General features: G+C 39.6%; 1 protein-coding gene and 1 long non-coding RNA gene across 2 annotated transcripts; one reads left to right on the top strand and one right to left on the bottom strand.

Annotated features, from left to right (window-relative positions):
* The first annotated feature begins 1312 nt into the window (after positions 1-1312).
* Positions 1313-18723, top strand: DNAJA2 (DnaJ heat shock protein family (Hsp40) member A2). The gene is made up of 9 exons (XM_020985099.2): positions 1313-1519; positions 3386-3445; positions 4506-4729; positions 7451-7531; positions 7661-7794; positions 8972-9168; positions 16076-16220; positions 16400-16527; positions 16866-18723. The coding sequence occupies exons 1-9, from the start codon at positions 1442-1444 to the stop codon at positions 17052-17054; spliced, it is 1236 nt and encodes a 411-aa protein (XP_020840758.1). The 5' UTR covers positions 1313-1441; the 3' UTR covers positions 17055-18723.
* On the bottom strand, positions 7412-27028 carry LOC144455908 (uncharacterized). Its single transcript, XR_013484756.1, has 2 exons — positions 26766-27028; positions 7412-9849 (listed from the first exon to the last, which is right to left on the bottom strand). It is a non-coding gene; the product is annotated as an uncharacterized LOC144455908 (long non-coding RNA).
* Between the last annotated feature and the right edge of the window lie 275 nt (positions 27029-27303).

Here is a 27303-nt window from a genome sequence, read left to right on the forward strand (position 1 = left end):
AATTACAGTGTCTATAATTCAAAAGGAGACAAACTGGGCCTCAATATTCTAAGACAAAGATTGCTGGCATATTATTCACAGATAACCAAGCAGGCTACAATGACACAAAGGAGAAAACTATATTACCTGTAACACCCTGAAGTTATGGACATGTTTTAGAGTTAGGAAACCAATAATTTTAGAATTGAGAAAGTAACTTCCTCATACTTTCTGAACGCAGGTAAAACTGAGTCAATATACAGCTGGGGGGGGCACCTTTCAAAAACTGAGCAAAACTAAGTCCAATAGAAAACAACATCCATCTCTATTCAATCTGAAAGGTAGTGAGAAAGACATAGAAACTAACTTAGCCAGGAGGTTCTGAGAACAAGACATTAAGACACAAAAAGATTTTTGGGGGGGGAGGGTGGAGATGAGAAAAAGAAGACTACAAAACGGTGAGGCTTAAGTGTGGGAGGAGGGAAAGGAGGTGCCCAGTGTGAGAAAGGATTGAGGAAACCCCCAACTAGATAATGAAACAGGGGCGTCCCATAAGGCAAGAGATGAACAAAACAGCCTCATCAGGGGTGGGGAAAGGGCAGCAAATAAACAAAAGCAGTCCATTAAAAAATTAAAATGAACAAGAAGTGATTTACAACTTGAGACCGCAAGGAGGTACGACAGTAAAAGAGAGGGCGTGGACTAGTGAGTAAAGGGCTGCCTCTGGAATCAGGAAGACCAAGGTTCAAGTGCTGCCTTTCACACAAACTGGGGCCATGGCAACTAATCCTCGACTACAAGCTAGAGGAGAGTTGCCATTGCTAATCAGTGATGTCCCCACATGGATAAAGTCACAGGTCTGGAAGACAGTAAAAATGAGGGGCATCCCTAAGATACCTTCCAACCGCAATAAACCACAACCTGGAGGATTCCAGGAAGGGTCAAACACTGCCCTCCTCCAAGCCTCAGTTTCCCTATCTGTAAATCGAGAGATCAGGTCTAGACGGTTTCCAAAGTCCCCCGCAGCTCTCTTGAAGCGTGACTGAAAGGATTTCCAAGTGTGAGGGGAGCTCTAAAGACACTGTCAAGTTTTTCCCAGTTTTTTCTTTGCAGGCCCCAAAAGCAAACAAACAAACAACCAGAATCCTCGGTGACATTTTCGGCTTCTAGCCCAGAGGCCCCAGTGCCCCACACATGCCGGCTCTCCCTCCCCGCCCCAGGAGCTAGCCCTCCAACTGCCGGGCCCAACCGTCTCCGCTATGGGAGGGGCTCGGCTGCGCCTCTGTGTCCCGGACCGAGGGGGCGGAGCTGGCTTCCGACGTTGTACGTGGGGTCAGGGTTCAGCCCCTCTTCTTCCCTCCTCCTCCTCTCGTTTCTCCTTCTTCTCAGCCGCCGCGGCTGCCGCCTCTCGAGGGCCCGGGTTCACCGCCGCTTTCTGCCGTCTCCCGCCCTCTGCCCCGCGATGGCGAACGTGGCCGATACGAAGCTCTACGACATCCTCGGGGTCCCTCCAGGCGCCAGCGAGAACGAGCTGAAGAAGGTAGCTGCATGCGCGAGCGGTGCGGCGCGGGGCCGGCCGGCGGGCGGGCGGGCGGGCGGCGCGGGGCCGGGACCCGGGCTCGAGCCCAGGCGCGGGGCAGGCTCAGGGCTGGGCAGCCCAGGCTAGGAGAGCGGCTCGGCGGCGCGAGGACTTCTACAGCGTCCGGGCCTTGAGGCCGCGCTGGGGCCTGCCGGGGGAAGCGGAGCAGGCCTGGCAGGGGCCCACATGCGGCGCCCGGGCCTCGGCCTCCAGGCGGCTCCCTTCCTCCTCCGGCTTCCTGCCGCCGCCGAACCGGTGCCTCTCTCCCCTCCCACCCCCCCCCACCCCCCCAGATCCAGCTCATCCCGCTGACCTTGGGAGCAGCGATGCCGGGCGGAAATGCAGGCCGGGGCTCCCCGGGGAGCCGTCCTGGGGCCTCCCACTCGCTTTTTCAGACTTTACCTTCCCCTAAACATGGAACACCCCCGAGGCGCAGGCACTGAAACCGCCGCCCTGTGGCCGGCCCCAAGAGCCGCCCCACCTCCCTCGCATCCCGGTGCCGAGGTCACCACCCCTGGAAAAACAGGTTGAACCAACGCACAGGGGTGCATCCTCGGCCGGGTCTTTAACTGCTCCTTACTAAAGCAGCCACAGATAAAAGGGGTGTGTGCATTGGGACGAAGGAGAAAGCTAGGTGGGAAAGGATCTTTCCACCGTGTCATCAGTGGCCTTTTCCCCTCTCCCAGTTCTGAGGGCTGAGGACTTCAGGTCTGGTGCTAGGAAAAGGCTCCTGGCAGCAGCTGGCCCCAAGCTCCTCCTGACATTGGAGCAGCTGTGAATGATGTGAGAACTGTTTTCATGGATGATGTTGCTGCTTCGTAACATGCAGTGCCTCATCGGCATGGGTGACTAAACCGGGGCGTAGCACATGGGCACGTTGGGGTGCATTGTTGTGAAGCCTGGTCATTCAAATTGTTGGTTCTACTGGTATGAAATTAGCACTTGTTCTGAAGTAAACACTTGAAGCCCTCACTAAAAAAAGAAATGGAAAACCTCATTACTTCCTTGTAGTGCTGCAGTCTTTCATCTGAGAATTTCAGAGCACTTAAGATATTTAATTAGTCCTCACAGCATCTTCTGGACGTAGAATCAAAATTTGTGAGCTGGCTGAAATGGAATTGCCCTAGGCAGTGAGGCTGAGGACTGCTGGGAGTGAAATCTGTGAAAATGGGCTTCCTGTCACCTTACCGGAAGTGATTTACTATTATATAATTCATTTCTCTGCGTGAAAGCTTTAGTAAAATGTTTAACCATATAGTTTAGTATGTATTTCGAATTCTACCAAGCCGAAGATCACAATATCATTTAATTACCCTGAGCATTCCTGTATGAAAACGAGTTGTAAACCTGTTTAGTACTTTCGTTTTGCCCTGTTCCTGGTATGGGGGGGGGGGCGGCGCTCGAGGCAGCGCTTTGGACATCTGCTTGAGCCTATTTACAATCCGTTCTGAATATTCATTAACTACTAGCACTTATGTAAATGATTGGAAACTTTTTTTTGTGATCCTTTTCAATGAAGCGCTTAGGAATAATTGAGAGACTGAAACAATGTTCCATTATATTTTCTTCTCGATGTATTATTTGTATCTCATTTTTTAACTCTTCACTCCAACAGTAATTGTAACTGTGGGGTATTTTGGTTACATAAGCAAATTATATTGAAACTGAAATTATTAAATTAAATAAGTATCCTAGTGGAAAAGAGGTATATCTTTAGAATATAAGCTTAGTGGATTTTTTTTACTTAAAATTCTTCCTCAAAAAAAGTGCAAGTTAAAATAATCTTAACTATTCATTCCAATAACTTTGTGTTGTCCTTTCTCCAAGGCTTATAGAAAGTTGGCCAAGGAATACCACCCTGATAAGAATCCAAACGCAGGGGACAAAGTAAGTTTTAGATATTTGGGATTTTGTCTTTATCTTCCAAGGTGTTTAGCTTTTAAACTTAGATTGGTTGTGCTCCTTTTGAAAAGAAATCTTTTCTTATTTATGCTAACAAAACTAGGTCCCATTAAGGGTTGAAGGAGGTTTAAGACTAGTAATAATTAGTCTAAAAAATTGTAGCTTCTGTTACTTGAGACTTTAAGACTGTTTTGGAGGTATTGTATACATTAATGACTCTTGCTTTCCCCCCCAAGTTATCTTCATAAGGTAAATGTCCCTGTCCTTAGGACATTTACAGTCTATGGGGCAGCACACAAAAAATACCTAAAATAAAATAATGATAAGTACATGAGAATTTCAAGCAAAGAGTCATATTAGGTCTGAGTTGGGGTGAAGGTAATTACTGAAGGGAAGGAATTATGGAAATTTTCCATAAGGGGTTGATATTTGCTTTGGACATTAAATGGTTGGTCAGTAATTTGGTGGGTGGGGAAAGACAGTTCCTAAAATGAGAAACAGCACAAGCAAAAATACAGAAAGACACATTATAGTATAATGGAAAGACTTAGATGTGTGACCTTGAGTGAGTCACTTAAGTTTTCTGGGGCTTAGTTTCCTCATGTAAAATAACAGGCTTGGGTTAGATGACTTAGATTATTTCCGTTCTGCATGCTATAAGATTATTTCCAGTTCTGCATGCTATAAATTTTGATTAACAATATTTGGATACACTGCAGCAGGTTTTTAATTAGAGGTTGATTGCTATACCACTTCTGTCAGTGTGTGGGTTAGACAGTAATATAAACAGATTTTAATGTTAGCCAAAGCAAAATATAATTGAGAGGGTCATTTTGCTGCAATGGGAAAATATAAAGCAAAATGAAAATATTTTTAGCATTTAATCCTTATTACCATGAATAATGGAGAGTTGGTTGTGTTGGGGTTTTTTTTCTTCTAGAAGACTGAGAAAACAGATAAAATATAGAGAGCCCTGAAAAAAGTTGGAGGATCTACCTTTCTAGTCCAGCACTAAAATTCATTTTGTTTTTATTTTCTTTTGTAGTTCAAAGAAATAAGTTTTGCATATGAAGTTTTATCAGACCTTGAGAAACGGGAGTTATATGATCGATATGGAGAACAAGGCCTTCGAGAAGGTAGTGGTGGAGGCAGTGGCATGGATGATATTTTTTCTCACATTTTTGGTGGAGGATTGTTCAGTTTTATGGGTAATCAAAATAGAAGTCGAAATGGTAGAAGAAGAGGTGAGGACATGATGCATCCACTCAAGTGAGTATTTTTTTTGTAACCCAATTATTATAACTAATATACTCATTGAACTAAAATTATTTCTATAGACGTTTTAGTGTGTATCAGAAGAAGCATTTTTTGTATGTGAGCCCCTCCATGAAACTGATTTTATTATACAAGGTACCTGGCTGTACTTTAGTTCAGATTTTGATCTGTGTTTAGTCTCTTTTACTTTGTTGGAAGGTGCTTTTCTGGAGTGCTTCTGAGGCTACTTGTTATGTGACCTAAATCTTCAAGGCTGTTTTGTTCTGAAGTAATTAAATGTTTGTTTTCACTCTGGTTAGAAACCATCAAGTTGAGTGACTTTCATATGAGGGTTGGTTTTTGTTTACGAGTAAAATCACAGATTATTTGATCCTTAGCATAAGCCCCTAAATTGGTTTCTGGTGGAGTATGTTGGCTTTTAGCCTACACTAACCTGCCAGCATATGATCAGTTTCTGACCTTGATCTTATACTTGGAACCTAGAAGTCCTCTAAGATTTGAAAATGGCTGTTTCACATTATGTAACATAGAAGGTTTTATTACCTGTTAAATGTTATATAGACTAATAGTAACTTCGGAGAAATACTGAGTTTCACAAAATTAGGTACTCTATCTGTTTCTAGTACTTAGCTTTTACATTTGAAGAAAAAATGGAATCTTGTATGAACTTTTTGTCCTTTATCTTCAAAAAATACTTTAAAGGACGTATTTTTCCTTTTTTTAATCTTTTGGGGAAACCATATGGAAATGTTATGTTCTATTCCAGTGAGGTTTGAATTTAGTCCATTATGTTTTTGTTTGAACTTCATTTTTATCTCAGTCAGGATGCTTTTTTTCCTCCAAACGGTTGAAAATATCATATCTCTTGGTTTTAAACTTCTCTTACATTTTCTTAGATCAAACTTTTGTATCTATGCAGCTTCCAAGTGTGAAATTAGGATTTCTTTGTACTGTCTTGGATATTGTTTCAGTTATGATATTATGGTAATTTGGAGTATTGTGGGGTTTGGGTTTTGGGTTTTGTTTTTTTCTAAATGACTGAATATACTGTACCTTTTATATTTTCTTAGAATAAACCGTGTATATGGTTCCAAGTTTGTGACTAGAATTTCTTAGTACCCTCTTAGATGTTTAGTTTCCTCTATTAGTTGTAATGTTATGGTCATTTGGAGACAGAAGAACATGGATACAATACATTTCTTTATAATGTTGTAAATTTACCTTTAAACCATTAGCTGTTTTCAAATACAAAATATTGTCTAAGCTGTAGAGATGTCATTAACTGGAAATGTTGTTACTCATTGTTTTATCCAGGGATGCCTAGAATGTATTGATAATTTTTAACTAAACTGAGTAAATCATTTAGGGCCAATTTAATTCCTCCACTAAAGTCCTACTTTTTTCTGTGGGGTTTGTGGTCATGATCCATCCTGACTTCTCCAAATAGAATACAACTCTAGCAGGTTCTGTCAAGCTAGAAAGTTTTCTAGTATGGCTTCAGACGGATCCTCCATTGTGAGAACCAGCCTATCCAATCACTAAATTGACTGCAGAGTGATTAATTTTTCAGCCTTAAAAACTGACAGGACATAGTTGGTAAAAAATGCATCTCATGTATTATCAGTTTACTTTTACTAAAGGCTTGTCCATTTATAAATATTTCATTGTATACAGGTTTATAAAGACTAGCTTGAAATTGGCTAGAGTGTGGAACTTTAGCGTTTCTTTTGTTGAAGACTATATCTACTATAGTCTTCAAAGGCTTCTTCCATTATTTGAGTGAAAAACATTTATTAAGTCTTTACTTTATGCCAAGTACTGTGCTAATTGCTGAGAATAAAAATAAAGTTGAAGACTGTCGCTTCCCTTAAGGAATTTACAGTCTAATGAGAAGGGCTAGCCAAGGAATGGTATTTTGGTTTGAAAGCCATACGGATGTCAGAGGATTCGATTGATTCCATTGCTCTTTCCAGAAGCAACAAAAGTATTGATTACCATTCCCAGACCAAGGAGAGAACAGTGACTGTAAATTCGTATGGGAAGAAAGACGGTGAAGGTGGAAGGCTAGAAATGTAGTCTGGAACCATGTAGATTACAGAGAACTACTTGAGTTTGCCCTCATTGACTCACCAATCAGAATAGCGAAAACACAGAATGGGTTTGGTTCTAGTGAGAGTACAGCATTTGCATTGTGCTCTGCTTGCAATTTGAGAAGGTATGCCTTCTTCCTCTACTGTGCTTTTGCTGAAAAGGGTTAGACAACAGGAGATAGAATAAATTGCCATCTTTTTGCTTTACTTAATCTAGAAGTTGACTGTGTATCTTCTATACTACAGAATAAGGGCCACTAAGCCTCCCATATCTGTCTTTCTAGGGCCCCCACCCTTTCCACCTCTTCCCCAAGCCTTAGTGGAATTTTGTTCCTGTCAACAACAGTCTTATCAGTACATTTAAAGGAACAGAAACCAGAGAGCTTGGCTTTATACTCTGATATATGGGAAGTCCTATTTACCATATTTGACTGGTAATTAAAAAAAATCAGCTTCATATTCTAGCCACAAAAATAAAACATCAGTTGAATTAATTTTAAAAGGATTACTTAGTAATTCTCTATTGTAAAAAGTTTTTGGAATTAGATATGAAAAGACGTTTTAGTGCTTTATGTTGATTCAGCGATACTGGAAGTTGAACTTAATTTTATTTTTACTTTTTCAGGGTGTCTTTAGAAGATCTTTATAATGGCAAGACCACCAAACTGCAACTTAGCAAAAATGTTCTTTGTAGTGCATGCAGTGGGTAAGTGTATATTTTTCTTTTGTCTTATTAGGAAGATTTCCTTCACTTCTTTTAATAACACATCAAAATCCTATGCCATGGGTGTTTTTGTTTTTTTAAGTCTCATTAAAAAATTTGCTTTATCTTTAGCCAAGGTGGCAAGACAGGAGCTGTTCAGAAGTGTAGTGCGTGTCGGGGTCGAGGTGTACGAATAATGATAAGACAGCTGGCTCCTGGGATGGTACAGCAGATGCAGTCAGTGTGCTCCGATTGTAATGGAGAAGGTATGCCAATACTTCTTTTCCTTTGCTTTTGTTGAAAAGGGTTGGAAACAGCAAGTGCAATGAGTTCCTCTCATTTTGTTTTCTTTTTCAGTGTTTTTATTCACCTATTTGCCCATAAACAGAAGTAATAAGCAGCTTTAGTACTAATCAGAAGAATAGATAGTATTATAATCCATTCAGCAAAATAAGTGACTGTATTACCATGTGTTCTAAACTGGTTTGAGGTGTTTCATCTCCAATAAGATGGATGATAAACAGTTCTACTTCCTTCTTGAAGTGCAAATCCTAGAATAATTTCACTCTTCCATTTCATTTTAAAGGTTATTTGAATGGAGTGGGTGACAGCAAATTGATTCAGTTAACATTTAGATAAGTGGAGGATTTAAAATTAGTTTTTACTTCCAGGAAGGATATTAGTGGTGGAGACAAAATTATATTTTTTACCTATGGTTAAAATACTTAGGGTTACAAGATGAAATATGCATACCCTGAAGGAAGAGAGGTGATAGACTCAGTCTTGATTAAGACATTAATTTTATGGACTTGACCAGGTAGAATTTGTTTTGTTTGCCTATTTGCATTTGTAACAAGGGTTGCTTTTTTTCCTTTTTCCAGGATTGAGGGGATAAGGGATAAGGATAAGGGAGATAAAATGGATTTTCCTTCATTGAAAAAAATTTGTTTAAAAATGCTTAGGGTTACTGATTGTCTATTTTTTATATGGTGGGGTAGGGGTCCTTAAGCCAGAGGAAGATTTTCTATTTCACATATATCATGTTATTTAGGGGCAGCTAGGTTGCCCAGAGGGTAGATCACTGGCCCTGAAGTCAGGAGGACCTGAGTTCAAATTTGGTCTGAGACCAAACACTTGACACTTACTAGCTGTGTGACCCTGGGCAAGTCACTTAACCCCAATTGCCTAAAAAAAAAGAAAAACATTAGAGTGAATTAACTCAGTCCTCAGTGAAAGGCAGTAGAGTGTGTCTTTTTTCTTTGATAGCTATAATGGCACCCTTTTAACACAGAACATATGTGTTAAAATGAAACTTCAAACAAAGGTTTGTGGTTTTTTAAACTAACACAGATATGAATAACTTATTTATATATACTTGCTTTAAAAATAATATAATATTTCTCCTTCATAAGCTCAGCAATTTTCCCCTCTCAATCTTTCTAGGAGAAGTAATTAATGAGAAAGATCGTTGTAAAAAATGTGAAGGAAAGAAGGTGATAAAAGAAGTGAAGATTCTTGAAGTCCATGTAGATAAAGGCATGAAACATGGACAGAGAATTACCTTTACTGGAGAAGCAGACCAGGCCCCAGGAGTGGAACCAGGAGACATTGTTCTTTTGCTACAAGAGAAGGAGCATGAGGTAATTGCTTTAATTGGCATAACTAGATTTGTGACATTGGGCACTTTAGTTTTCTCTCTAACAAATTGTGGTGGCTGTGGCAGTCAGATTACTTTGGTTGAGCGCCTAAGGGGAAATTGACAAATGGTTCCTCTTGGGGAAAATGTGGAGGATGGTTTCAGCTTGAGGTGATAGGGTATTCTCAGCGCCTCAGTTTAGCTGTCATCGTTAATGTCTGCCATTAGTGCTAAATAAGTAGGTGTTTAATAAATTTATATTGAATTGTAAGTGCAGTACAAATTAAGTGTATTTTATGTTCATTTAGCAGTTATTTTTAAAAATTAAGTTAGTCATTCAAAAATGAAACCCTGATGTCACATCTTACATCCATATCTAGTTTGAGTCTTATTTGCTTTGTTAGACTGAGACAAACATAAAGGTAAGTAGGAAGAAAGTTGCCTTTTAAAGTTCATAATGGCAGATTTTTGCTTGTTGAGAAGATTAACCAAATCTCTAAAGTAGAAAACAAAAGAGAAGGTTATGATAAAGATTATCCTGAATTTTGACTTAAGAGAATGATAAAGTAAATTGCACTGTTAAAACATACCTGTTTTCTTTATTTTCCTTGTTACCTTCTATTCAAAACCAGTAAAAGGAAATTGAGCAGTTCATCTAAATTGTAGTGTTTATTTCATCTTCACCCTGTGAGGAAACCAGAATACTCTGAATTAGAACATACAGTAGCATTTTTTTTATCATAAACTTAACTAGCAACAACAACAATTAAAAAAAAAATCAGACAAATCAAGAGGTGACATCTTACCCTAAACCCTTATCCTTTAACAAGGCAAATGTGAGTTAATGAGCAAGCAAAGAAAATACTTCTGTTCTTTAGCCACTTTGGGCCTTACAAGTTTTACTACCTTTGACCCTGGTTTTTATTTCATTTATTATATATCACTTCATGTAATTCCTTGTGTACTTTATAGTTATTGTTATTCATAGCATGTAATAATTCCAGGATAATTTAGTTATTCTCTAATGGTTGAACCTATGGGTTGATCTAATCTCAGAAAAAAATACAAATATTTTTGTACGGGTAGGGCCTTTTCATGATTCTTTAGAGATAGTCTTAACAGTTGAATCACTGGATTGAAAGTATGTACAATTTTGAAATTATTTCATATTTCTGTTCAGAGTTTTTACATCAGTCTCACCAACAAATTAACATGCCTTTTTCCCATCATCCCACTAAGATCTTACCCTTTTTTTCTCTGGTTTTGCCATTCTAGTAAATATATCTTAAAGTCTTAATTTGCATTTCTCAGATTATTAGGCAATTGGAGCATCTTTTCATGTGATTAAGTTTATAGTGTCTCCTTTGTAAATTTTCTTTTATGTTCTCTAACCACTGCTACATTGGGAATTTTATCTTAAGTCTTGTAAATGTATCTGATGTTGATGCAGTTTTTTCATGTCTGGCTCATAACAGTCAGCATGCATTTATTATGTGCCAGGAAATGCTAAGAATACAAAGAAAGGCAAAAATATTTATCCCTGTTTTCAAGAACCATCCATTCCAAAGAGGGGGGAGACAAGACAACATGTAGATAATTACTTACATACATAATCTATACAGACTAAATATAAGTTAATCTCAGAGGGATAGGCAGTATCAGTTTGTGGGGGATGGAGAAAGGCCTCCTGAAGAAAGTGAGATTTGAGCTGAGTCTTGAAGGAGGACAGGAAAATTGAGGCAGAGGTAAAGAGGTATCGTGGACATGGGATAGACAGGCAGTGGCATAGAGGTGGAAGATATGAGAGCACAGCAAGTAGGCCATTGTAAATGCATGGAGAGAATTAAAGTGTAAGAAAAATGGGAAGGTAAGCTGGTCAGAAGGGATCCAGTTATAAAAAGCTTTAAATGGCAAACATAGACCTTTATATTTGATCTTAGAAGTAATAAGGAGCCACTGGACTGACTTTGAGTATAGGGGAGTGGCATGATGAGACCTACCTATGCTTTAAGAAAACCATTTGGCAGCTGACTGGACAATGGATTGGGGTGGTACCAGACTTAAGGCAGGAAGACCTGTTGAAAGGCTGTTGCAATAATACAGATGAGAAGTGATAAGGACCTCATCTAGAGTGATCGTTGTGTAAGTGGGCCAGAGGGGAACATACAAGAAACATTGTGAAGGTAGAAAGAATAATATCTGGCAATGGATTAGATGTGTGGGATGTGTGAGAATGTGGAGTTAAGGGTGACACCAAGCTTTCAGTCCTGGGTATAGGGAGAATGGTAGTGCCCTTAACGAATAGGGAAGTTCAGAAAAGGGGAGGATTTGGGTAGAAAGATAATGAGTTCTGTTTGGGACATTTGAATTTGAAATGTCCAAAAAGCAGTGATGGTAGACTGTACCTCAAAGAGCCAGGGCTAAATAGGTAGATCTGAGAATCATCTGCATAGAGGTAATAACTGAGCCCAGGGGAACTGATAAGATAACCAACTGAAATAGTATTATAAAGAAAAAAGAAAAGAGGGCCTGTATACCTAGGACAGAGCTTACGTTATGTTGTGAGGCCAGAAGTAGTGAGGACCTACCTCCAGGACTGGAATGCTGTGTTGTAGCAAAAACAAACTTCACTATCTCTTAGTGATTATTTACTTTAAAAAAAAAATTGGGGGCAGCTGGGTGGTGCAGTGGATAGAGCACCGGCCCTGAAGTCAGGAGGACCTGAGTTCAAATCCAGCCTCAGACCAAACTTGACACTTAACTAGCTATGTTACCCTGGGCAAGTCACTTAACCCCAATTGCCTTTAAAAAAAAGAATGTAGTTTTTGATAGGATTTGTTTTCCATGCACATAAGAAGCATGGCTTCTCTATCATTTTCAGATAGTTTCTGTTGAGAGGAAAATGTGACCACAAGCTGTTTAGTCTTTTGGCTTAGAAGACAGAATGTCTTTAGCCATGGAAAAGCAAATTTAATGGATGTACTATCACTTATGAACCAACATCTCTTAGCACTCTTTTATAGCACCACCACGATACCCTGCGAAGTCTGCTGTCAAAACATTAGATAATGCATTCTATAAGATTTAAAATGTTTTTTTTCAAAATCTGTTTTGTTGCATCTGTTAAAATATAAATAGTCAAGAGCTGCCTATATTAGGTTTTTAGCTTTGCCCTGGGTTCATGTAGTAGGCCATGCTTTGACCAAGATATATTCCTTTCTTTCTTCTTGAAGTTTTTCAGAAATGCCATATGCTTGCTTCTCCAGTTTATCCTGTTAACAGGCTAAAATGAAATAAACAACCTTTTTCAGAAGACATATACTAATAAAATCCAGGTTTAAGGTACTTTCCACATTTTATATGCTTTCACATAAAGTTTCAAAAGCTAAAACTTAAGCAAGGCAAAAATAAAGTTTCTCACATCAGAACTCCCATTTGTGTATTGTACAGATATGAAATTTGTTGATACTTTTTGTAGTGCCAAACATTATTCCTCCTACAAACACCAGAAGCTCAAAGTGGTTTGTACATTAGCATTGATCAACCCAAACTATACTAAAATATCTAAATTTTCTGCTTCAAACCAACAGCTTCTCTAGGGTGAGGGAGGTAAAGGGATATATGAAGTAAGGTAGATGCACATTCACTGGATTAGCATTTACTTGCTCCTTATATCTCCTTCCTTGCACTTGTATCACTCATACATAAAAGCCTCCCATTTGATATTGGAAGGGCAGGGCAATGTACTCTATTTTGGAATTGAGTCCAGCTCCTTTATTTTATAAAGAAGAAATCAGAGGCCCGTCATGGGAAAGAGGATTGCCCAATTGCCCAAGGTTATACGTTATACAGGCAGTAGCAAAACCAGATCTCTAGAATCTGTGACTCCTTTATCACTGTCCATTTGCTACCTTATTCTTTTCTAATTTAAATCTTTTCCCCAAAGCATTAGTATTCAAGATAAATTTTTTTCCTAGCCAGTTTATTTTATTCTGTGCTTAAAAGCTAAAAATACAGCAATGTTGTTTTCTAATGTTCTTCACATTTTACCTGGGGCATGAGAGGCAGTATAAAATAGTGCATAAAGAGCTGGCAGGAGGACCTGAATTCAAGTTCCACCAAGTTCAAGATGACAATACTGTCTTTATGTTCCTGATCAAGTTATTTAACTCTAGTACCCCTTATAACTCTTCAGACTAAGACTTGAAGAGGAGAAGCTGACCAACATTGGTGTTTGTTGTATATAGTTCCCTATACCAATATCATTAGGTCCAGTCCCCTATCATTAGTATTATAGGTTAACTAGGCCGTTTATAACTTTGTCATTTTTTTAAAAATGAGTTCAGCATTACAAACAGTCTTATGAATTGGGTTTTGGTAGCCTGCTTGTAAATTGGGATCTACCTATATTTCTGTTTAAAATGAGGGCCTCTCTAATCAGTCTCCTAGCCCAAAGGGCTGATGGTAAAGATTCAGACAATAGTTAATAACAAAGATGATATTGGTATGTTTGAGAGACAGCATCATTTGGTGATATAAGTACCGAACTTGGAATAAGGAAAAATTTGGATTTGAGTCTCATCTCTGACATTTAACTAGCTCTGTAACTATGAACAAGTCATTTTGGCCTTTCTGAATCTGTTTCCTCTTCTGTAAAATGGGCATAATATCTATAGTACTTCATAAGGTCATGAGGGGACTAAATAAAAATGTATATAAAGTGCTTTGTGAACATTAAATTACAAAGGAAATGTTAGCTATTGCTATTTATTATTTCAGAGTTTCTTGAATTGCCCTATGTTGTTGATTAATATGAACCTATGCACTTAACTATAGTTAATTATAGGGCTAACTATAGTTTAAAGTTCAGGGACTCTTGTTCATTATTCACAAAAGTAAAATCAAATTTGTACAAGGATTTGGGACAAGGCAGGTGTTAACTTTCAAATTATATATTGTATAAAAATAATGGCTAACATATATAGCATTTTAAGGTTTGCAGAGTGCTTTACACGATATATCATTTGATCCTTACAACTCTTTTTTGAGGTAAGTGCTATTAGTCTCATTTTACAGGTGAGAAAAACAGACTGAAAGAGTTTAAATGACTTGCCCAGGGTCACACAGCTAGTAAGTGTCTGAGGCAGAATTTGAGCTGAGGTTTTCTTGATTTAAAGTTACATGTTCTGATAGAGCTCCAGCCTTGGAGTCAAGAGGACCTGAGTTCAAATTCGACCTTGGACACTTGACATTTACTAGCTGTGTGACCCTGGGCAAGTCATTTAATCCCAATTTCCTCACCAAAAAAAAAGAAAAAGAAAGAAATAGAGTAGTTTAGGGACAGCTAGGTGGCACAGTGAATAGAGCACTGGCCCTGAAGTCAGGAGGATCTGAGTTCAAATGTGGCCTCAGACGCATGATATTCACCAGCTGTGTGACCTTGGGCAAATCACTTAACCCCAATTACCTTGGCGCCCTCCCCCCCAAAAAAAGTTACGTGTTCAATGCACTGTGCCCCCAGCGGCTTGTATACCTTGAAATTTTCGGTCAGCATGATGATATATTGGTGGTTTGGATAAAATGAAACTCCTGCATTCCTTTGACAATAGACTGGACCCCTAATACTCCACTTTTATATTATTGCAATGTCCTCCTTGTTGCCCTTTCTGCTTTTTTCTCCCTTCAGTCTGTCTTGCATCATGCCACCAGATGAATCTTCTGATACACGAATTTATCCTGTCACTTCTGCTCAGAAACCTTTGACTCCCTATTTCTCACCACTTCAGGACTAAACTCTTGTATGAGATTTTCAAGGCTCTTCATAAATCACACCTTCTCTACATTATTTCTCCTCCTTCCAACTCTCTCTTCAGTAACACATGCAATATATTCTTAATAAATGTCTCCAGACATCTTAATTGCTGTCTTGCATTGGCTTTTCCTCACATTATCTAAGATGTCCTCTTCCAGTCCCAATCCCTGTCCCTTCTTTTAAGAGACACTTTTCCCCTGTATTCTAGCCTTTGCTGATTCCCTTCTTCACTTCTTTCATTACCTGGAATCTATACCACACACTTTAGCTATTATATAGTCATATGCTCATTCTCTGTTTGTTTCAGGTGCAATTCTTATTAACCAACTCTCACACAGGAGTGTGAATTCCTTCAAGGCAGGGCAATGTGTCACACCCTGTCCTTACTAATCCCCACAGTGGCTTGAACATAAAGCTGGACACGTGGGTGTCGAACAATTAGTTATTATACAAGGACCCAGGTCAGAGAACCTGAGAAAAACTGGCATAGCTGTCCTGATATAAAAAAAAGTAAATAATAACAAATACAGTCCTTCACTACCTTGCTTCAGAACTGTAACTTCTATAACTTCAAGACATGAATGAACCACTTGTTAGAGCTTCATTAGGATGAATTGAGCAGTGATGAGCTCAATCTGGATCCTCATATGCTTAACTAATAAAGGTACCTGCTTCAAGTCGAGCTTTCTTCTGTCTCTGAGGACAACAGGCAAAGAGGCACGGGGTTTTTGATACACTGAACTAACTCCATGTTAACCAAACATTAATAGAAGTTGTTGGATTTTTATGTTTGTTTTGTGGGGGGTTTTTTGTTGTTTTTGCATTTTGGTGAGACAGTTGGGGTTAAGTGACTTGCCTACGGTCACACAACTAGAGTCAAATGTCTGGGACTGGATTTGAACTCAGGTTCTCCTGACTCCAGGGCCAGTTTTCTATCCACGGTGCCACCTAGCTACCCTCCCCCCCCCAAACATTAATGAAAGTTTTCAGAGCATTTTTTTCCTGGTAGTCCCTACCTTTGTATATTTCAGTATACATGCTAGCCCATGATTCTACAATTAATAGTCAAGTTGTTCTCCCTCTGTTTTTCAATCCACAGGTGTTCCAGAGAGATGGAAACGATTTACATATGACACACAAGATAGGACTTGTTGAAGCGCTATGTGGATTTCAGTTCACATTTAAGCACCTAGATGCCCGTCAAATTGTGGTGAAATATCCACCTGGCAAAGTAATTGAGCCAGGTATTTTGTTTTAAAAACCTAATAATTAAATATAATCCTGGTTTTGATGTGTTAACAACAATGTGTAGTTTCACCATTTTAAAAACTGGGCGGCAAATATGTCTGGAGCATGTTAAGCTAATTCTTTTTCTGAGTAACATACTGATTATAGTTTTCTTTTGGGGTTCCCAAATATAAAGGCTGTGTCCGTGTAGTTCGAGGAGAAGGAATGCCACAGTATCGTAATCCCTTTGAAAAAGGTGATCTTTACATAAAGTTTGATGTACAATTTCCTGAAAACAACTGGATTAGCCCAGAGAAACTTTCTGTAAGTGTTTTACCAACTAATTTAAGTAATGATTTGGTATTTATATAATTAATGATACAGGGCTATTTTTATTTAGTAGTCTTAGTTGCTGAATTTATAATAATGCCAAGATTTTGAAAACCTCTGGATATCTTGACATGATTTGCTTATAAAATATCTGTATTTGGGTGTTTGCATGGCTTGCTCAGGTTTTATACTGGGAATGGCTGTATTCATGATCAGTAGTCAATCCCTTCCCATTTAGCACATTAATAAGGCCTTTCCATCTAGATTATGTCCACAGGAAGATTGAAGCTGTCACCTTGAAGAACCTAACAGTTTTTTTGTTTTTTGTTAAGGAACTTGAGGACCTTCTTCCAGCTAGACCTGAAGTTCCTAGTGTGATTGGTGATACAGAAGAGGTAGATCTTCAGGAGTTTGATAGCACTCGAGGCTCTGCAGGTGGTCAGAGGAGGGAGGCTTATAATGACAGCTCCGATGAGGAAAGTAGCCATCATGGACCTGGAGTACAGTGTGCCCACCAGTAAACATTGCTTTAAAAAAGAAAAGAAAAGTTGCACAAGAGGAAATACTTTCCAGTTTTGCCTGATTTGTTTTCAGCGATCTAGCTGGATTGTCTAAGCAATCCAGATGAACTGATGGACATCTATTGCTGTATGTGTAACTTTTAAATTGGTTATAGTATCTACAGAGAGTGTATAATTTAAACTAACCACAAAGCTTTACATCATCATTTTGACTGTTCTGTAGCAGAATAAGGCACTTGAAAGGAAAAGATTCCCTTTCACATGGGTTCTAAGTTTCAGTACTGGTATCCGTGCTTGATTTTTACAGTTGTGTAGATTTTGTTTCCTATTTTAAATTCAACTCCAACATTGTAAAGTTTGTGTACAATTTGTCCTGAGGCTTTGTATTTGGCTGCACTTGCATAAGCTGCTACAAATAGAATAAGAATAAAGAATTTCATAGCCTGTATCTATCATTTAGATGCATGGTCAATGGGCTTTGCACACAATGGGTTTGGAGCTGTGTGGGAACAATGGAAAAACTACATTGGAAATGGTTGTAAAGTTTTGGGAGGTTTTCATTTTGTTTTGGTTTTAGTTGGGTTTTTTTTTACCATCTTGTGAAAGTTTCTGAACTGAGTAATAAAAATAGTTGGTGGAAATTATTCCCATGTGTCACATTTTTAGAGGGATGCACACACATTGAGAGGGAAAAAAATATTTTGTTCTGCTTCTTAAACAGCCCTTTAAAAAAACCCATTGGTGTAAAGTTGTGCTCTAAGCACCTGCCCATTTTGTAGTTATAAATGACAAAAGTCAGATTTTGGTAGAAACAGGCTTTATTGATATAAAAATGAGACTTTGTAGTGTGTGTCAGCCAAGGATATCTAAGTTATATAACCACTAAGTCTTGATCCTCCCAGCAATGCTGGCCAGGCTAATGCCTTTCTATACTCCCTTTTTATAGGGCTCAACTAAGGTTAAGGTTACAGCAAATCAGTAGTAGAACCATGTCTATATAGAACCTATTACAGTGCTGTATTCATAAGTGTTAAGTAAGTTAATAATGATCTGTCTTCCACTTTCAGTTGAGTATTTGAAACTGGGGGAGCAATGATTGTTACTAGTATTTTAGAAAAGTAAGAAGGTTAAACTGCTATAAGAGAAATTGGGTAAAACTATATAACATGAAGGTGTAAAAAATGTTTTGAAGTTATTATGTTTCTGTTCTTTCTACCCTTTGATCTTCCCTTTACTCCCGAGTAGATGTTCATTGAACACACTGATTTGAGGGGGGAAAGGTAGAAGTCAAATTATCTATTACATCTTTAATAGCTTCTGTAAATGGGACACATAGGAAAGGAGGTGAAATAAAGCCAAACTATTGAATTATGTGTTATGCCATCCATTAGCCTGGCTAACCAAGACTTTGGATTCATTAATTCCAAAGTCTAGCAAAATCTGAAGGAGTGAAAATTTCAGGGAAATATTCCTGACAATAATCAGGGCCTGTGAGACTTAAGTTATTACCCAACAACCTCCACTGTACCAAAAAATAAAACCAGCCTTGGCTAGAAATCAAAGTAATTTTTGTATCCAAGGTTACTTCCCCACAAGCACTGAACAAAAGAAATACAGTGACTTAATATTAAAGTTTGTGGCCTTTCCAATAAAGGTTTATAAAACAGTGTTTTCAGTGTAATCTTTCTTTCACCCTCCTACTTAGGTAAAGATAAGTAGCATGAAAGACAAAGAACCTCTTCAGAATTCGAGGTATTAGTATACTTTAAGCATATGGGTTTATTTAGAAGATATTCTAAATTTCATCAGGACATGAATGAATTATACAGACAGCAGCCTGCCTTCTCAGATGGTTTCCATGAATTGCTTTGGTCAGTCTTCTGAGAATAACTTCCTATTATTCCCTCAAATGTATTATATATCCCAGCTAAACTAAACTTCTAGTTTTCCCCAAGTCTTGCCTTGCCGTCTCCTACATAAATGCATTCCTGTTGGCCATCTACCTCGGAGTTACAGCTTACTCGTCTCCACCTAGGGACATCACTATTTTCCTTCAAGACCCAGATCAGGTACTGCCTTCTTCATGTAAGCCTTTGTTCATCCAGACCCTACTAAAAGTGATCTCGAAATTCAATTCAGGAAGCATTATTTAACAAACTCCTATAAGCCAGGGATATAAAGATGAAAAAATCCCTACCTTCCAAGAGTTTACGTTCTACTTAAATTAGTAGTTTACATCTCCCCTTCAAACCTTCCTTAGAGTGCTTTGTTCAGATCCTATCCTACTTTGTGTATTATAACAAGAAAGAGTACAAGATTTGGAATTAGAGCAGCTGAGTTCAAATCCTAACCGCTATTTAATCCCTATCGGACCTTGGGCACATCAGTTAACCTTTCTTGGTCTCTTACTTTCTATGAGGGATTTGGACCAGAAGTAAGGGTAAGGTACCTCTATGTTCCTAGATTGTTTCCATCTTTGATTCACAATGCTTTGTCCATAATGGACACTAATCTTTTTCCTGAATTAAAATCTTGTCAGAGTTTATACTTTGCTAGCATAACCTTTAACATTACAGAATGCAGTATGATGTTCCTACCATGATAAGGTGTCAGGTTAAGACTCTTAGTGGTTAGACTGTTTGTGTCCCCATTTGGGGTTCTCTTGGCAAAGAAACTAGAGTGGTTTACCATTTCCTTTTCCAACTCATTTTACAGATGTGGAACTGAGGTACAGTTAATGACTTGCCTAGGGTCATACAGCTAGTAAGCGTCTGAGACCAGATTTGAACTCAAAAAGACGTCTTCCTGACTTCAGGTGCAACAGTATCCACTGCACAACTTAGCTACCCTTGCTTTACTTCTTAGCTTATATGAATATAAAATGTACTTAATATTTAGTAGTAGGGACCATGAACATTGTTTGCAAGAAGCTGAGGACAAGAGCAGGACAGTGATCATTTCAAGTGAGAAAGACTTTAGGAATAAATTGGGTGGAATTCTGAAGCCTAGGGTAATGTGAGACAGGCTTCCAGAGAGTACAATGTCTATTTCTGTTTGTCTTTATCATCCAAAAGTTCTTCTCTAAACTTACGTGAATAGTTGTCTCTATTCAAGTAAGTAAGTTTGGAGAAGAATTAGAAACTGAAGGGATGCCTATCAATTGAAGAATGGCTAAACAAGTTGTGGTACATGATTGTAATGGAATACTATTGTGCTATAACAAATGATGAGCAGGCGCATTTCAGAAATACCTGGAAAGACTTACGTGAACTGATACAGAGTGAAGTAAGCAGAACCAGGAGAACACTGTACATGATAACAGCAATATTGTACTATGAACACTTATGAATGACTTGGCTTTTTTTTTTTACATTTTTTTTATTAATTTATTTTGATATATCAACAATCACTTCCATAAGCTTTTGAGTTTTAAATTTTTCTCCCCCTCCCTGCCTCCCTTTCCAAGAAACAGCACAAACTGATATAGGCTGTACATACACATTCCTATTAAACATATTTTCACATTAGTGATGTTGTAAGGGCCTTTTCTCTTCATTACAATGATCCAAGGCAATCTCAAAGGATTCATGATGAAAAATACTATCTGCCTCCAGAGAAAGAACTAATGGAGTCTGAATACAGACTGAAGTATATTATTTTTCATTTTTTCTCTCTCTTTTTTTGGGGGGTGGGGGTCCAGTTTTCTTCCACAAAATGACTAATAATAGAAGTATGTTTACATGATTGCATGTGTATAACCTATATCAGATTGCCATCTTAGGGAGGAAGGAGAAAAGGAAGGAAGTAGAGAATTTGGAACTCAAAATTTTAAAAAATGTTAAAAATTGTTTTTACGTGTAATTGGGGAAAACAATAAAATAGTATTTTTTAAAAAGACATTTACTAAGTACCTCCTATGTGTCGGGCACAGTGCTACAATGACCAAGCCTACAGAGTCCATACCAGGAAGCCTACAGGAAACTAACATCAGGAATTAAAGTGAAGGAAATGCATTCATTCAGTTGGGCAGTTGAGAATAGAACTGAAAACTCAGTTCTCTGTAAGTCAGTCATCTACAGCAAACTAGCAAGCTAATTGAAGCAAAGCACATTTAGAAATGAAAAAAATCACAGCCAAACCCAAAGGAAAGAACTGAAGAAAAAAAAAAAGAGGGTCAAGAGAAAAAGAGAACATCATTCAGAGGAAGATTATGTTATAAGAAGCTGGGGTGTCATCTTGGAGGTACCTGACCCTGACCCAGCTGGACAGTGGCATGGCAAAGGCAGACCTGGAAGCAAAGCGTCACCTGGCAGGTCATCTCCTGGGTCAGATGGTTCAGGGATTACTCAGTCTTCTCTATTTCACTTCAGTTTGGAGGGGATGTAAGTATCCAAAATGTACAACTCAAGTGGGGAAGCTCTAATTGTCATTCCTTAAGTCAGCCATCTGGGAACTATGTATAGTTTAAAAAAAAAAAATCAAACACTGGCACCCAAATGCCATCTCGTAGTCCCTTGGAAATAGGGAAGGGAATAGAGCAAGGAAGAGAGACCTAAAGTCAAGGGAAGCAGGTTATTATAATCCTAGCTTTGTCAGCTAGGGTTGCTGTGTGATATTTTATAGAATCATAAACCTTAAGAGGCAAAGAGGGTCTTACAGATTAGCTAGTCCTCAACCAACCTGACCCATGCATCTCCTCTGCAGCCACAGCCTCTGAGTACACAGTACATATCCTTCACTATGACACAGAAAGCCCATAAAGCAGGATGGTATTCCGGTCACTAAATTATTGGTGTTAAATAATATTCTCCTATACTGCTGGTTATAACACTGGGGCTGGTACACTGAATGTAGACAGGGTCACCTTGCAGCTCTGAAGAGAACTGCTAGCTTAACCTTGCAAGCCCCAAATTAGGAATTTAAAAAAAACCAATAAACTACTAATTTTGTTTAAAACATGTATTGCTTTTAACAAACCTTAAAGCACTATATAAACACTTATTACTATTATTACTTGGCTCTAGATATTCTGCCTCTGACTAGGGGAGAGGATAAGAAGCAAATGAATACAAAGAAATGGACTGGTAAGTTGTCAATACTCCCAACTACAAGGTTACTTTGACCCCTCATACTCTTAACAAAGCTCTGAGTTTGAATTAGCAACAAAAAATGAAATAGCATTTGGAGAAGTTGCCAATATAGTTTCATTCTCCAATTCCTACAGCCAAATAGAACCAGGTCCTGTAACAGCAAGCGTTCCAAACCTGTTTTTCATCCCAACCTTAAGCCCATGCAAATGTCTTCCCTCTTACCTAGGCAAAGAACTATTCTTCTGGACTTCTTTGGAAGATAATACAAATGACTTCATCTCCGCTTCTTTTCAAAAAGCAATGGGAAAGTGGAGATCCGGCTGAGAAAAAAAAAATCTCAAACTTGCAAGAGTAATACAATCCAGGCTGGGGTCTGAGGATATGTATCTAGCTTCAGTTTCTTAGAGAAGATATTCTGGAGATGTGACTAAATGAGCTCTTCCTCAAGGTCAGGATTACTTTTTGATGCTCATAAGATGAGAGGGGAAGGAATAATGAAGATTTCATGTGACTTGTAACATAGGGAGGGGTTTTTTTAGAATAATTTCAAAATGTTTAATATGATTGTACATGTATAGCCTATATCAGATTGCATGCCGTCTTGGGGAGGGGGAAGGGAAAGGAGGGAATTTAGAACTCAAAATCTTATAAAAGTGAATGTTGAAAACTAAAAATAAGTAAAATTTCAAAAATAACAATTTCAAAAATGTTTATTTTTTTTTACTGAATTCAGTTTCACATCAAAAGAAATGTGTACCCATTCTTTCTTCTTTCCTAAAATCATAGTGTGCATTCTCTCTCTCCCTCTCTCTCTGACCCTCCTATTCTATAACCTTACTGTCTTAATTTAAGAGTATAGTTTATGTCCATGGAACACACTCATGGATTAAACATGTCATGACCCTGAACTGCTTAACAGACCCTGTCCTCAAGAAACTTTCAATCTAAATAGAAACTTATCCCAAACTGTCTTAGCACCTGCTAAACTCTTAATCAGAACTGTAGTTTGACCACTGCAAAGAAAATTTAAGAAACCATGCCACAAGGGGTGATTTGATCAAAACCCAGCAGGGTATAAACTTTAAAAAGGATCCTTACTTATGGATAGGAACATGACTTCCAGGGACACTTTACCCTAAGAGACCAATCCTGTTTTGGTGAATCCTGATAAGTTACTCTGTTCTATATACTCACCTTCAAAGAGACAGTCTTAGCTGTAGTACTTGGGATTGGGATTACTTATACATTCAACTTCATTTGCAAACTTCCCTATGGCAGCAAGCAAGAAAGAGAGAACAAGAAATATTCTTCCAAAGATGCCCATATTTGCAGCCAGTGACTCATCAGACCTTTCCAGGGCCAACCACCAAAACTGAAAGTGATTAAAAGTTTTTACTGCCAGTCAAGTCCTGGTCTTCCAGTTTCTCTCTCATCCTGTCCTAGCACATTCTTTGCTGTCTCTTCTTTCACTTCCTTCAACTCACTGTCAGAGTCCATCCACCACAGCTGGCAAGCCCCAGCTGGGAAGAACCTCCAGAGTTTTGGCTTGCATGAGATTACAACAGGTAAGGGAATACACACCAACACACCAAGATTTTGTTGTTGTTCAGTCGTTTCAGTCACATTCACGTCTTCGTGACCCCATTTGGGGTTTTCTTGGCAAAGTTACTGGAATAGTTTGCCACTTCCTTCTCTAGCTCATTTTACAGATGAGGAAACTGAGGGAAACAGGGTTAAGTGACTTGCCCAGGGTTACACAGCTAGTCAGTGTCTGAGGTCAGATTCATCTAACCAGGCACCTATCCACAGCCACCAACAGCTATTCCTGGCATTAACGCAATTTCCAAGAATATGCCCCAGGTGTTCTTGAATTTATATTAACATTCACCACCCTAGTTTGGGTTTCTCTCCTCCTCATTGAGTCCACTGCCTTTCTCAATCAGGCTTTTCTCTTCAGGGCTGGAGTATCCACGGCTAGATATCTAATCCTCCACGGAAAGGTAAACATGCAACCTAAGAGAACTGAGCTTTCATTCTAGCTCCCGATAGTGAAGTATCAGGATCTACCTTCGAGTTAAAGGTCAGGACTGACACAAGAGCTACTTAGTGTCAGCTGGGTGACCACAACCAAGTCACTTCATCTACCTGGCCCCACCTTCCCTGTCAATCAAATGACTGAATGATCTCTGAGGTCTAGTTCAGCTCTCAGTACTGTCATAGCCAAGAAGCTTCCCACTTGCCCTGCCTAAGAGATGTCAATGCCATCAAAGGGAAGCTACACAGTCTAACGGAAAGAACTGTGGGCTAGCAGCAACAGATCTGCATGCATGTCCCTGCCCTGCCACTGGCTGAATGACTGGCCAGGTCTGATTACTTCTCTGCACCTGGATTTCTTCATCCCTATCATGGAGATAATACTTCTTCCTTCCCATCCTGAAGATCAAATGAGGAAGTGACTATGAGGGGAAATTTTGTTTTGTTTTGGATTGGATCTGTAACTTCACTGACATAGGAGGAAACTCCCTCAGCCAGTGCACATCAGCAATGGCTCTACAACCTAAATAGAGCTGTCTGAGGCTCTGAGAGGTTTAGAGATTTGTCCAGGGTCACAGAGCCAGTGTATGTCAGAGACGGTACTGGAAAGCAAGTCTTGCTGACTCTGAATCCAGTCCTTTATCCACTACATAATACTGCCTCTCCTGAAAACATTTCACCTTTTCAAAACATTATGCTAACACAATGAATTGTTAGTATTAAGGGGTCCTAACTTCTTAATCGGCATAGTAGAGACTTGGCCTCTCTTATCATATGCTCTCCTTCATGTACTTCACAGACAGTACCAGGTAAATGGGACAGCTGTATCGGTATCAAATTACCCCCTCTTCCTGCTCGAGGCTTCTCCCCACAAGACCATGGGGTCATGCCAACAGATGGTAACAAATGCTATGAATCTAATTCCTAGGCTTGTCACAAAATTCCATAGAATCAGACTTATAGAACACAAGTTCCAGAAGGGATGAGGCAATCTAATCTAACCCCTTCATTTCACAGAATGAGAAACTGAGGCACAAAAAAAAAAGGGGGAAGTTACTTGCCCAAAGTTACACACAGAGTCAGTGGCAAAACTGGAACTGTAAGTCAGGTCTCCTGACTTTCAGATCAAAATAGTTTTTTTTATCATATATACCATCCCACCTCCCTCCATTCATAGAAATGAATCAAGTATCTGGGCCAGGCTGTTAGCTGCTAGGGCTTAAAGTATCCTATCACACGGTTCCTCACATTCCTGCTAATTTTGACCAAATGAGGAGGGAGAGAGAGAGAGAGAGAGAGAGAGAGAGAGAGAGAGAGAGAGAGAGAGAGAGAGAGAGAGAGAGAGAGTCTGTATGTCTGTGTGTGTCTGTGTCTGTGTATTTCACAGAGAGCACTGAGGCTTTATTGCTCCTTCATTAGACTGTGGACTTCTTGAGGGCAGGGACTCTTTTGCCTTTCATTGCATCCCCAGTGATTTTGTGCCAGTGCCTGGTACAAAAAGGACTCTTAAATTTATTTATAGAATGACTGACCGATAGAGAAATCTTTAGTCAGAGGTTGCTGAGCTTCTGACCAACCTAACCATCTTCCTCTTCTCCCCTTCCCTAATCAACCAAGTCAAAGGAAACATGCTGAATCAAAAGAATGACCCTTCTATGAAAACCAAGAGAGTTATTAAAGGGCTGGAAGCTGTGATTCTAAGGGAAGGAGAAGAAGGGGAGGAAAGAAAAAAAAAGCCAGTTCTCAGGCCTAAGGTATCTATTTAATCACTGTTCCTTCTCATCTGTCTCATCAAAGCAGCTGGTTGGCCACAGCAGATAGAATGGTGAGCCTGGAGTCAGGAAGACCTGAGTTCAAATACTACCTCAGATACTTACTGTGAGACACTGGGCAAAAGCACTTAATGGTTATCTGCCTCAGTTTCCTCAACTGTAAAACAGGGATGATAATAACAGCACTTCCCAGATTTGTTGTGAGAATTAAATAAGACATATTGCCTCTTTTTTGTAACCCCGCCCTTCCCCCCCCAGCAAATAGCACAGTGCTGGACACAGGAGCTACTTAATAAATGTTTATTGATTGATATTTTTAAAACGCTTAACAGTGCCTGACACATAGAAAGCACTTAATAAATGCCTGTTTCCTTCCTTTCTTCCCCACCTCAAAAGGAATGGGAGTGGATAAGGGAAAGAAAATGAGAAAGATGTAGAGGAAGAAGACAGGAGTTGTGAGAAAAGGGACAGACTGAGGAACGAGGGAAGGAGCAAGGGAAAAAATTGAGAGCGAGAGAAACTAGAAGACATAGAGAAGGGAAGTGCTCACTCAGGCTCCAGCTGAATTCACTGTATCTGATATAATACCCAGTCACGCTTTACAATCCCTCACTCCCTAATTCATTCAGATCAATCCCCCTCCTCGGAACACACCTTGGAGCCTCAAATCTCCCAGGCCTCTCAGGGCGGCCTCCCCACTACTTTCCGGCTCCTAACTGCTAGACCTGGGTCTCCCCAAACCCCACCCACCAACACCACCACCGCGGGAGGCGTGTGCAGGGACGCTCCGGGTCTGTTGGTCCCGCGAACCTCACCTTAACAATCAAACTCTTCCAGGAAAAGTTCGGTGTTGCGTCACCAGCCCCACAGGTGGTGGTGGTGGTGCTGCTGCTGCTGCTGTTGTTGCCCCGACCCCAGTTCTAGCTGGGCTGTGGCCATGGCTGTGCCCCCGGGAGCGGGAGGTCCATTCCAATTCTACCCGAGTTCCCCCGCTTCGCTTAACAATGCAATCCTCTGCGCTCAGGATTTCTGGGGGCGCCCTCTTGGGAGGTGTTCCAGGGCCAGCACATCGGCTTACTGCCAGGGGCTGGGTTCTAGAACTCCGAGGCCCCGCCTCCTGCCTCGGAATTGGAGCAGAGGCCTCTCTGCCCCCTCCCCCAAACCCCTCCCACCTCAAACCCCAAAACCGAGGCGGAGGCCTGGGCCCAGACGGAGGAGAGCAGTCCCTAGGCAGGAGTCATGAAGGAGTTGGGGAAACGCAGGTACGTCCCAGAAGAACAGAGCAAGAATAATCAACGTTAGCATTTACATAGCGGTTTGCAAAGCACTGTACAAATATGTTGTTATATCATC

This window comes from Phascolarctos cinereus, unplaced genomic scaffold (assembly GCF_003287225.1).
Source record: "Phascolarctos cinereus isolate Bilbo 61053 unplaced genomic scaffold, phaCin_HiC Scaffold_2;HRSCAF=192, whole genome shotgun sequence".
In the NCBI taxonomy this organism is placed as follows: Eukaryota; Metazoa; Chordata; class Mammalia; order Diprotodontia; family Phascolarctidae; genus Phascolarctos; species Phascolarctos cinereus.